The 13,310-nt window shown below is 39.3% G+C and overlaps 1 protein-coding gene across 1 annotated transcript; it reads left to right on the forward strand.

Moving 5' to 3' along the window:
• The first annotated feature begins 8,481 nt into the window (after positions 1 to 8,481).
• On the forward strand, positions 8,482 to 12,697 carry LOC107721233 (interferon-induced very large GTPase 1-like). Its single transcript, XM_016529162.1, has 3 exons — positions 8,482 to 11,127; positions 11,313 to 11,328; positions 11,630 to 12,697. The coding sequence occupies exons 1-3, from the start codon at positions 8,491 to 8,493 to the stop codon at positions 12,682 to 12,684; spliced, it is 3,708 nt and encodes a 1,235-aa protein (XP_016384648.1). The 5' UTR covers positions 8,482 to 8,490; the 3' UTR covers positions 12,685 to 12,697.
• Positions 12,698 to 13,310: the final 613 nt, after the last annotated feature.

Consider the following 13,310-nt stretch of genomic DNA (forward strand, 5'->3'; position numbering starts at 1 on the left):
AAGAGGATGCTAGGGGTGAGGAGAAGGGTGTCGGCTGTGGCCCCAGAGTTCGTTCCAGTGTCAGTCCTGTTCCCGAGTATAGCCCAGGAAGGGCTCCCGATCCCCGGTTCCGCCCGGGAAGGGCTCCCGATCCCCGGTTCCGCCCGGGCAGGGCTCCCGATCCCCAGTTAAGCCCAGGGAGGGCTCCAGTCCCCGGCCCTGGCCCACGGAGGGCCTCAGAACCTCTAAACGTCCCCAAGTATTTTTTTTGGGGGGAGGGTAGTAGGGCCCCAGTCGTAGAGGCCGAGGCAGGGGCTAAGGCAGTGGCCTCGAAGGCTGCTCCACCATGACCTCCTGAACTGCCTGCACCACCATGTCCTCCTGAAGTCCCCACTCCGCCATGGCCTCCTGTGTTCCCTATTCCACCATGGCGCCCAGAGCTGACAGATCCACCATGGTTCCCCGCTCTGGATGCCTCCCATCTGGTAACCCTACTCCTAGAGTTCTCCAGAGCACCCACCCCCCCTCCCCATTGGATGTTTTGGTGGCGTGAGGACACGACTTCTGGGAGGGGGGAGTGATGTCAGGCTCTGGGCCAGGTTTTGTGTGCGTCTTGGCTCCCTATGTGCTCCGTCATCTAGTTTTAGTCTCGTGTTTTGAGTTCATTGTTCCCAGGTGTTTCCAACGTTAATTGTCATTAGTTCCAGGTGTCTCTTGTCTTCCCCTCATCAGTTCCTTTGTATTTAAGGTGTGTTCTGGTTCTTGTCATTTGTCAGTCGTTAAACGTCATCCTGTCATCCTGATGTGTCGAGTCCTGTGATCCCAAGCCTTTGTTTAATAAACCCTTTTGAGTTACTTTACTCTGTGTCTCCTCGCTCCTTCGTTCCCGTGTTCCTCGTGTGTGTGAACCGTGACAGTAATGGGGAAATCTGAATCAGAATCAGAAAGGGCTTCATAAATTCATTCATTCGTTGATTCACTCCTTTATTTATAAAGCACTTTATAAGTGCACATGCGGACCAAAGTGCTGTATAATCAACATACAACTACATACAATACATAAAATAATAAACAATCCAACTAACAACAACACATACTAGCCCAGGGGTGTTTCCAGAAAGCACGGTTAATTTACAGTCAGCTAAACCCTGAACTTTCGGTTGATTAACCCCAAACCTTGCTTACTCGAGGTATGTGGTTCCAAAAACGCGTCCGGGAGTAAGTTCATTCAACTCAGAGTATGTTCCTGGTTAAGACTCAAGACATTCTCAACAGAGCGACGAATCGACGAGTCACTATGGAAACAGACGCTAAGAAAAAGCGTGCCATGCTGTTTCTTTCTTCTTCTTTTGTTCAATGGTCGTTTACATGCTTAGTGCATATCGCCACCTAATTGATGGTTGTGCAATCTTTTTTTTTTCCGTTTAATCTTTAATCCTTGAATATGAATTATATTGTTTCTTTGATGCTAATTATATATTAAGTCATAGCAGATATGTATTTTGATTTAGAATTTAGACATTATAGAAAATGCCGATCCATGTGTGAGATGATAATATAAAATGTAATAAATATATATAATATAATAAATTAAACATTACCTTGTCATAGTGTTTTATCATTTATACAGATAACTGTTATATATGCCAATAAAATAAATATAATAACCATATTAGAATAATATATTACCTTATTTATTAGCCTACTTCTATTAGCACTTCATCAGTAACATATACAAATATACATACATATATATATATATATATATATATGTATATACACTATATAATAGGCTATATTACATATTGTGATATTATATAATGTTGTGCGGCTGTGCGCTATCTGTCATGCCCACTGAAGGCTCTTCAGTAGATCACACGTGCGCTGATAGCGCTGAAGTGAACTAACCCTGGAACATAACCTGCTCCGGAGCAGGTTATCTTCAGAGAGCAAGTTACTATGGTTACTTACATACCCTGAAAGTAACCTCCGATTTTGGAACCGAAAGCTGAGGTTATCCGCTCGCTTATCCTCAAACATACCTATACACCAATACATTATGTATGTCACATAACCTGCTTTTTGTAATACCCCCCAGCTCCTTAAAGGGTAATGAAAACCTTTAAAACCCCAGCTTTAAAAACGTTTATAGATGTAATCTCTCTCATCTCAGATTGCAAACTATTCCAAAGCCTCGGATCCACAACAGCAAGGCCTGATACCCTTTCAGCTTTAAAGGGGTCATATGATGCTGCTAAAAAGAACATTATTTTGTGTATTTGGTGTAATGAAATGTGTTTATGCGGTTTAAAGTAAAAAAAACACATTATTTTCCACATACTGTACAAAATTGTTTCTCCTCTATGCCCCGCCTTTTTGAAACGCGTCGATTTTTACAAAGCTCATCGGTCTGAAAAAGCGAGGTGTGCTGTGATTGGCCAGCTATCCAGTGCGTTGTGATTGGCCGAATACCTCAAATGTGTGACGGAAATGTTACACCCCTCACCATACTGTTGATGCAGTGTCCCAGCTGGAGCGATGAGACAAAAACATTAAAACCCATTACAAACGAGGCATTTGTTGCATCCAGTGGGGACATAATTACTGATTATAATGACTTATACTGTCTTTTTACGCATTGCGTTGCATCGCGCCACGTAAACAAAACCATGTCTGCATTTGTGATCGGAGAAACGACAAAAAACAAGCGCTACTCTACAATATTCAAAACTCACGTTTGAATAGTCAGTGGCAAATTCTTTAAATATGAAAAACATACTTACAGAAATGAGTTCGAGGGATGGTAAGAAACAACTTATTAGTTGATCTTAAAGACCAAGATGTTTGACGAAAAGTATTAAGCTCAGACACATAAGCAGGAGCCATTCCATGCACTGCCTTGAACACATACAACAGAACCTTGTATTTTATCCTGAAGCCCACTGGTAGCCACCTAAAAGATGCATCAAAATAGGAGAGATATGTTGACAACACTCACAAGCAGACTAACCACCGCATTCTGGACTAATAGCAATTGTGAAATAATGGTCTGACAGGACCCCACATACAAAACATTACAATAGTCCAGGAGAGACAAAATAAAGGCATTAATAACCTTTTCCAAATCTTTTATGAACAAAAGATAGGTTTATTCGAGCAAGAGACCTGATCTGGAAAAAAACAGCAACTCTTAACCACAGCATTAATCTGCTTGTAGAATTTCAGGTCCAGGTCAAACACAACTCCTAAATTCCTTATTGGGTCATGACAGTAGGCTGTCCAAGGATCTAAATAAGTGGCAAAGTCTGAGCGTTTTCTGGTGGGGCCAAAAATCATAATCTTTGTTTTACTTTGGTTGAACTGAACCAAATTGCTAATTATCCAGCTCTTCATATCTGCCAGACATGCTAACAGTAAATTTGAACCACAATTCTCTCCAGATTTCAAAGGGAGATACATTTGTGTATCATTGGCATAAAAATGGTAAGACATTTTTTTTTTTTTTTTTTTTTTTTAATCGAGCCCAGAGGCAGCATGCACAAAGAAAACAATACAGGGCCAATAACAGAACCCTGAGGAACCCCACAGGTAATGGGAGCTGTTATTGAAACAAAGTCACCATACTTCACAGAGAATGCTCTATTTACAAGATAAGAACTGAATGACTTTAAAACCGTCCCACGGATCCCAACTAGATGTGATAAAAAGAGAATCACATGATCTATTGTATGAAAGGCTGCACTCAAGTCCAATAAAATCAGGGCTGCAGAATTACCTGAATCTTTGATTATATGAAGATCATGTACAACTTTTAAAAGTGCAGAATCTGTGCTGACATTAGCTTGGGACATTAATGTGAGAAACTGTGTGGGAAAAGAACTCCTATCACAAAATTCCTGATTGTATGCTTCCTATAGTCTATTTTTTCGCTGTCTAATTTGCTCCTGAGCAAGTGATAAAGCTGCCGTATAATACTAAATAGACCTTATATTGGAATGCCGTGATAGGCGTTGTATTCCTATAGGTAGATGTGGATCAGCTGAGAGTCAACCGATGCAAGCTCCTGTGACCTGCCAGAACTAACTCTAGATGCTTCATATTACTAACTCCTGGACTATGGAGTCCTGAAATAAAATAAACTACTCTGAATTAGCACGACAGAAGCTGCCTATAAAACATGGAATGAACCAAGGAAAGCTTAAAATTGTATGGGATGAGAAGCAAATCCAAGGAAAACAATAGCAGCAGAAAAAAGACTTCAATCAAAAAAAAAATATTACTAAACAACTGAAAAAGTTTTTTAAAGCAAGCAAAGTAAACTGCACACATCAGGTGTCGAATAAAAGAAAAAGAATGCCTAGAAATCTCTTTGTAACAAGTTCTTGCAGAAATTCTTGAAATTGTTGTGAATCTGGTCCCTGTCATTCCTCCCGCTCACCACCAGAGGTCTCCATCTCCGTATCCTCCCAGACTCCATTTCCCACAATCCCCACTCTAGGAACTAATTACAGACACACCTGTTTCCCATCAGTGGACTATAAAAGCTACACACAAACACACTCTCATTGCGAAGTCTTGTTTTGCTACAGCGGACACTACTGAGCGTTGCCTTGCATGTTTTTTTTTTGTTTTTTTTTAAACTGTTCTCCTGGTTTTTGATAATTTGCTGCCTGCCCTGACCTTTGCCTGTTTTTGTGGTTTACTCCTTTGTCTTGCCCTGGATATTGTTGTTTGCTGGTGTTTGATCTAGTGATGGGAGAAACACAAATTTTTGAAGCATCGAATCAATTGAACCAATTGCTTCGCAAAATGATGGTTTAGAAGAGCTCAAAACACCACACGCTGGTGACATCTGCTGGTCAAAACTTTGTAAATGCATCAAAACTCAGGCCAAAACAGGAATAAAAACAGCTTTTACAAACCCATTGCACAATTTTTATTGAAAGTATAATACATTAAATGCAATAAAAATAATAAAACACCTTTAATTATGAAGTGTCTGTGTAATATGAGTTTTTAAAATTATTTTATATTAATTTGTTTTGTTTGTTTTATGGAGAGCTTGTCTAATCAGGGCAATAAGAGACTATTAACAATTTCTCATCCTTTTAATTACACAAATGTCTCGTTAAAAATGTCTACAAATTGATCAAACTGATCCGAGATCAGGTAGAAACCATAGACGTGGTTCAGTGGATCAGCACTGGGGGGAGATCTCAGTGAACTGACATGATTCACGGATTCACAGAAATCATTGCCCCCATCTGGAAATTGGATTGAAATTGAAATTTCAAAACATTTCGAAACAGTTATGACGTAACGAAGCCTTGTTTGCTGAAATCACTTGAATTTGGCAGTTTAATATGCACTTCAAACCATTGTTTCGAAACAAAGGATTCGCAAGGGTTTCGAAGCTTCATGAAGCAGTGCTTCGAAAGTGCCCATTACTAGAGTCCGCTCCAATTCCCGCTCCAGTCCATGAGTCCGCTCCAGAGCCCGCTCCTCCCGAGGCGGCGACTTCCGCTCCAGCTCCTCCCGAGGCAGCGGCGTCGGCTCCAGCTCCTCCCGAGGTGGCGGCTTCCACATGCAGAACCTCCCGAGGCGGCAGCTTTGAGCACAGGAATAAATTACAGTTTAACAGATATTCACATAGAAAGCATGTTTAAATTAAATTATAACATTGTATATTTCTTAGAATTACTGTTTACTGTATTTTTCATCATCAGAATAATTTTTATACTCTTTTCCGAAATTGTAGCTCTATTCTATAAAATGACAGGAGATGTCAAGCTCCTGAAAAAGGACAAATTTAAGAGAAAGGCACCATAAAAACAGTCCACATTCTGCGCTTTATTCCAAGTCTTCTAGAGCAAAGCAGAGCATTGTGTCATGTGACTGATATTATGGTAGGTTTTTAACTTTAGTGATATTAAACTGTTCCTCTATGTAAAAGCTGTTTAAAAATTATTCTAAATTTTGTTCTATTTGTCTTAATACACCATGCAGAAAACACAAATTATAATGTAAAGATCTATGCCATTTCATAAAAAAATAGGTAGCATTTATATTTCTGTATTGTATTGTGTTATATTTTTCTGTTAGTAAGTGGTGTTATAAATTGCTCTGTGTGTAATGAGCTGGTGGGTTTATGGTGTAAACCGGCTCTGTGCCAGAAACTCCAGGGCCACTCTTTAGCCCCAGTCCGCCTGCTCATGACTCATCCTGAAAACCAGTTTCACTTGTTTTGCTGAAATGGCTTGTTTTTCTACTTTCCTCGGTTGTTTCTTAAGTTGTTTTCATGCATGTGGTGAAGTAGAAAGCATCAAGTGGATCTGAGACAGTGAGAGATCTGGCAAGTACTTTTTTAATCATTTAAAGTCATAACTTACATTAACTTATTCTCAGTAGCAAATAAGAAAATATGTATATTATCAAAGATATTTTTTAAAGTTTTAATTGTTGAGGCAAAAATTCTGAAATCTCTGAAAATCCTCAAAATGTTTTTTTTCTTTCTTTTTTTATGGTTATTATTCTTACTATTATTATTATTTATCATTATTATTATTATTTTATATCTAACAATACACAATTTGACTTAAAGTAGACAATATTTTGAGTAAAAACTGAGCAGACAAACAAGTCAATAGGCCAGTGTCACGGTTTGAACGCATATTTTACCCCAATACACAATTTGACTTAAAGTAGACAATATTTTGAGTAAAAACTGAGCAGACAAACAAGTCAATAGGCCAGTGTCACGGTTTGAACGCATATTTTACCCCAATACACAATTTGACTTAAAGTAGACAATATTTTGAGTAAAAACTGAGCAGACAAACAAGTCAATAGGCCAGTGTCACGGTTTGAACGCATATTTTACCCCAGTTACCCCGTAAGCAGCTTCGGTGCAGATGACTGATGAAGCATTCGAATTAAAGTGCATATGACAGGATATTTTAATATTACATGCTTTGTACTGATGTTTTGCTCAGCAAGTTAGAGGGAACATTGCTTTGAAAAAAAGATTAATTTGCTTACTATTATGGTTGTTTGTAAAGGAATTGGTAAACAGATGAGCAGATGGCACTAAACGATCATCTTATCAGATCACTGCATGAAAGGCTGATCATGATTTCACATGGTGGACATCTTAGTTTTAGTCGTATGGTGAAATGACTAGTAATTCAGAGTGTTGTTTATTAAATTATTATTGATTTGGTTAATTTGTGTATACAAAAAGTTCACCACATCCCTATCTACCTGTATTGTGTAAGAAACAAGCCTGGAATCAAATGAATCAGTCTCTTACTTCAGTCAGATGTTATCTGCACTCTAACATACTGTCATCATGTTTGTAGAACTGCTGTTCTCGGTGTTGTAGTATCAGTATGGTAAAAGGACAAATCTTTTTCTTCTTGTTCAACAGAAGTGAATCAGTGACAGAAGATGACATCTGTTCCACACCTGCTTCTAGACACACTGGAGGGTCTAGACAGTACAAAACTGAAGAAGTTTAAATGGCACTTAAAGAATGATGGTATTGCTTCAGTTGCTGATGTGGAGAAGGCAGATGCCACTGATACAGTGGAGCTGATGGTGGCACGTCGTGGACAAGAAGGAGCTGTGAAGATCACACTGGACATCCTGAGGAAGATGGAAGAAAACCATCTGGCTGAACAGTTACAGGACAAACATAAAGGTAATTACATCTCCAAGCCAACAATGACATTTCACCAATTACAGGTCAAACAGTCAGCATATCTGTGCAGGGTTTGAATGCACAACCTCTGAATTTTCAGACCAGAATAATTGTCATTGCACTTACAGCTTTAGAGAATTCAGAGAAGAGACTGAAAGAAGAAAGAAACATGAGAGAACCTGATTATTCTCTACAGGTGAGTGTTCAGAGAAATGCTGTCTGTCACTACATTAATCTAGCATAATGTTACATTTAGGTGTGATATTCCGATGAACAGAAATAACATTCATTGCAGTTCAGAGTCATTCAGAAATTAACTGATAATATGTGTTATGATTGAGTACAGAAGAAAAGTCTTTGATTATATATTACTATATAGGTTTTCCAGTGACTTTCCTCTTGATCTGTATTCACTGTGATTATATGACTCTGAAATGTAAGAAAGTAAATGTATAAAATTACAGTTTAAATCACTACTGGAAAACAGTGAATAAAATACATGTGTCCTTGTTTTGTCTAATAAACAGGGAAAAAACAAGAGTACTGGAAGAGCAGGAGTCCAACCACATCAACACCTACAGCAGAAAAAGACTAAAAGAGGAAAAATAGAGCATCTGTTTCACAGACTTCATCTTGATATCAGACACAAACTGAGAGCTGCAGATGTTCTTCAGACAACCAAACATGAATTGCAGTCTCGTGAGTCTTGTGCTGTAGATGAGCTGATTCAGACTTTCATACAAAAACTACTGATGATGAACTACAGAGCAAGATACATTAAAATAAATCAGCTTATAAACACTGTTCACCTGATGGATGTCCAGATGGCAGTGTTTCATTGTGCTGATGGTTTCCTGAAGCAGCTGATGGTGACTAAACTGTCCCAGTGTCAGTACGCTCTGCCCCTGCTTGTTCCTGATCCAGACACACAACAGATTGAGTTTCCTCTCTGGACATTCAGACAAATCAACAAGAGCTGGAAGATCAGAAACACCAACAATGAAGCCATCAGTCAAAGAGAGCCGATCTACAAGGCAGAAACTCCAATGGTGTTTTTCTTCAGGTTTGGCTCTGTGTCGTCATCCAAGTCTCAGCTGATGAACAATCTGATCAATGAGAAACACAACACGTTCTTCCACAGGAACTGCCCAGGCAGCAGCAGAACCAGAGTCCTGATGGATGGAGTGGTGGAGATCGCCTGGTTCTGCCCATCTGGATCATATGATGATAAATTCACTGAGTGTGTAGCGTTCTGTAATCTACACGGTGATGCAGGAGACCATGAGAAACAGCTGCAGATCCTCACTGAAATGGCCTCAGTCAATGTTGTTCTTCTGCCACGACTGGACAGTAATGACAGAAACATGATAAAACTTCAAGAATATTATGAGGACTCAAAGCCACTCATTTGTCTTCACACTGAGGATGTTTCAACTGTCACTGAGACACAAACAGGACAATTCACAATCGGCCTGAAAGGCAGAAATCAGTCAGATGTTTCTGAAGAACTCTATAGAGCTATAAATGTTTGTCTCTCAGAATCATCTTCCACTTTCAGTCTTAAAGATGTGTCCAAACACTCAGACATCAGAGTAGATGAGGAAGATGATGATGACTGCAGGAGAGGAAGAGCAGCAGCACAGCAGATGATGAGTTTACTGGAGAAGAAAGATCTGACAGAAATCAAAGAATCATTTCTGCCTCATCAGGGGAAACTGTGGCATCAGTGGAGTCAGAAGAATAAAGAACTGCATCGACCTCCAGCAGATGAGATAGAAACTGACATCAGAAGAAAACAAACAGAGATGAGGAAAATCCGTCAACAGCAGCATAGATCTTACATCAGTGAGTTTATGAAGCTCTTCATTAAAGAAATGAACTCAGATGCTGCAAATGAGAAGGTGTTTTTCCTCAAATGGCTCAGAATCCTCCTGGATGAATATACATCAGCTGATATTTCTGATCTACATCAAAAATATCATGAAAAGTGGTCAACAGTATTAAAACGGAAAGAGTATCATTATAAATCGGAACAACTCAAAGCTGAACAAGCAGATCTTGAGAGGATGTCTGAGGATCTTCAAGCTGTAAACTTTGGTTTGGAGCACATCATGAGGGAGATCGGTCAGATCTATGAATCATGTTCATCTGTTAATGAGAACAAGAAAGACCTACAGGTTCACTTCTCTTCTCTCCCGAGTCTCGCAGCAGAGATGATGATCTCTGGATTTCCACTGGAGCTGATGGATGGAGATGCTGCTCATGTTCCTGTGATCTGGATCTCTGCTGTTCTAGATCAACTCATCCAGAAACTGGGAGACGAGACCAGAGTCTTTGTGCTGTCAGTTTTAGGGCTTCAGAGCTCTGGGAAATCCACCATGCTGAACGCTATGTTTGGACTCCAGTTTGCGGTCAGTGCTGGCAGGTGCACCAGAGGAGCTTTCATGCAGCTGCTCAGAATGTCAGACAAGATGAAAACAGAAATGAACTTTGATTATATTCTGGTTGTTGATACTGAGGGTCTTCGTGCTCTAGAACTGGCTGGAAGATCAATAAGACATCATGACAATGAACTGGCCACATTTGTTGTTGGTCTTGGAAATCTGACCTTGATCAACATCTTTGGAGAAAACACAGCTGAGATGCAGGACATTCTTCAGATTGTTGTTCAGGCCTTCATGAGGATGAAGAAGGTCAGACTGAATCCCAGTTGTGTGTTTGTGCATCAGAACGTTTCAGACGTCACAGCTGGAGAGAGAAACATGAAGGCAAGGAGACGACTGCAGGAGACACTGGATGAGATGACAAAACTCGCTGCTAAAGAGGAAGTCTATGATGAAGAATGTTTCAGTGATGTGATTAGGTTTGATGTTCAGAAAGATGTGAAGTATATTTCTCAGCTCTGGGAGGGAAACCCACCGATGGCTCCACCAAACCCAAAATACTGTGAGAATATTCAACAACTAAAGGAAACTATAATGTCTCATGCCTCAGAATCACATGGAATAGTGCTGAATGACTTCAAAGATCATATTAAAGATCTCTGGGAGGATTTACTGAATGAACGATTTGTCTTTAGCTTCAGAAACTCTCTGAAGATTTCAGCTTACAGGAAACTAGAGACTGAATACAGGAAGTGGTCCTGGAGTCTTCGCAGTGCCATGATGGAATCTGAGAACAAACTATACAACAAAATAGAAAATGAAGCAATTCATGAAGTTGAGGAAACTGATCTTCGGATTGATGCTCTGAGGACACATCATGAAAACACTCTCTGTGAAAAGAGCAAACAACTCGCCTTTAAACTCAGAGACAAAGCAAACGATGAAGAAACACTGAAGAAAGTGTTTGATGAGTTTTGGAAACAGTGGATAAAGATGATCATCAAAGACATTCCTGCAGTCAGAGACATTGACATAATGAGAGATGTGAAAGAAATCCTCAGTGACGTCTATGAAAGTCTTCCTGTAGATCACTGGAGGGAGAGCAGGGATATTTTCACTGTGTCGAGTTATTCAGATTATGTAAAACTAAAGAAACCCAGTGGAATTGCAGGTGCTTTTACAAAGGTCTACAGATCAGATAAAGAGGTGTTTCATGACATTCTCTCTAAAGAGGATGCATCTCAAATAAGATCATTCGTCACAGGTGTTGTTCAGCAGACAGACACAATGATTCAGTCATTTAACATTTCAAAGATGGGCTACAACATCAGCTGCATCCAGCTACTCACAGATTACATCAAGACAAGACAAAAACATGAGGAAGGGCAAGTGAATTATGTGTTCAAGAATGAATTCTTTGTAGATTTGGTTCTGTCCATCTGTAAGAGAGCAAACAAGAAGATCACTGACCAACACAGACTGTTCAGAGAAGACACTGATCCTGTAATATATGTCGAGAAGAAGAGAGAAGAGTATTATAGTGTTTTCCTGAAATTCTGTCATGGAGCAACATCAGCTGTTATTTTTGGTGAGATCATCTGTGAGAAACTCAAAGAGCTCATTGAGCAGAGCGTCTACAAGAAGACTGCCAGATATATAGCAAATTATATGAGAACAAACTTTGAATCACTGAATGGAAACAGATCAAATCTGGAGAAACACATCCTGAAGACACTGGCAGAAGAGGAGGATTTCAACAAATACATGAACTACATCCATAATCCCAGAGATCACTACAAGAGTTTTATCAGAGATGAAGTCAGGCGGTACATCACTGATCAGTTCAGTGTCAGTGTTTTACCCAAGATGAAGGAGAACATTGAACGCCTGCAGCAGGAGATCATGAGAGCAGCTCGTGAATCTACTGAACATGTTCAAGTGAACAGAGGAGATGCTGGTTTGTGGTTGAAGAGTTTCACACAGCAGCTCTCAGAAGAGCTGATCTTCTCTGAAAAACACCTCAGTGGAGTCAAACATGATTATGTTGAGGACTTCAACCTCCTAGAAGATGTGATGAGACAAGAACTTCCTGATATAATGTCTGAGATCAGCAGCAGATTCAACACAAAGTCATTTCCAGTAAATTTGGATTATAATTTCAGACCAGATGAGCTTCTGATTGATCACTTCTGTCAGTGCTGTTGGGTTCAGTGTCCGTTCTGTAAATCTATCTGCACAAACACCATAGAAAACCATGATGGAGATCACAATGTTGCTTTCCACAGAGTGACTGGAATTAATGGACATTTCTACAGAGGAACAACAAACTTGTGTATTAGCCTCTGTACAACAGCAGTAGCAAGCGATCAATGTTTTTACCCCAATGGTGGAAATGATAAATTCCTCTGGAAAGAATACAGAAAAGCAGGAGGAGTTTATGCATACTGGAGCATCACCCCTGATGTCTCTGAACTGCCCTACTGGAAGTGGTTTGTGTGCAGATTCCAGAGAGATCTGGAGAAACACTACAATAAAACATTCCAGGGATGTGGTAAAATACCACATGCATGGAGAAGATACTCAAAACAGGATGCTATTGAGAGTTTGGATAAATGCCTTTAATTGAAGAAATGAAATAAGCTTGATTTACTGATAAAATTATTTTTCTGTTCCTCACTTCAGTTTGAAATCCTCTCAAATCCATATAATATATCAGAGAGAGGTTCTGTTGAAGTGTTTGTTTCAAAAGACTGTAAATGTCCTTCATACCTGTATCTGTAACTTTATGACAATATATGTATGAACAAAATGTCTATTGTCTGACAACATACAGTAGATGTATTTTTCATAACTCATCTGAAAAATACAAATTACATTGTAACAGTTTCACAGAAACTTATTGCATAACCTTGTGGCAACAATGAAAAGTTTGTCAAATGTGCAGCATGTTTGCAAGAACTACAGATTTTTGGAGATCTGCATGTATCTGATGGCATTAGAAATTACATTTGGTATGTTTTGTGTACACTGTTGAAGAAAATATGCAATTGTCCTGTTGCAAGTATGCCTTTTCCTTTTATGCAATACTTTTGTATTATAACCGAACACGTTATTTTATTTGTTTTGTTAAGAAAGTGGTTTATTAAGACACACCACACGTTATTGTTCTAAGCCTTTATTGATCAAATGTTTATAACATATATTAGCAAGAGTATAGCTAGAGATGAAACATGCATTAGCAAGAGCTT

Source organism: Sinocyclocheilus rhinocerous, unplaced genomic scaffold (assembly GCF_001515625.1).
Source record: "Sinocyclocheilus rhinocerous isolate Xijiao unplaced genomic scaffold, SAMN03320098_v1.1 scaffold5932, whole genome shotgun sequence".
Taxonomy (NCBI): domain Eukaryota; kingdom Metazoa; phylum Chordata; class Actinopteri; order Cypriniformes; family Cyprinidae; genus Sinocyclocheilus; species Sinocyclocheilus rhinocerous.

Bases quoted from the DNA above. Each gene is read 5' to 3' on its own strand.
- LOC107721233 (XM_016529162.1), top strand. From the start codon at position 8,491: ATGGATGTCCAGATGGCAGTGTTTCATTGTGCTGATGGTTTCCTGAAG.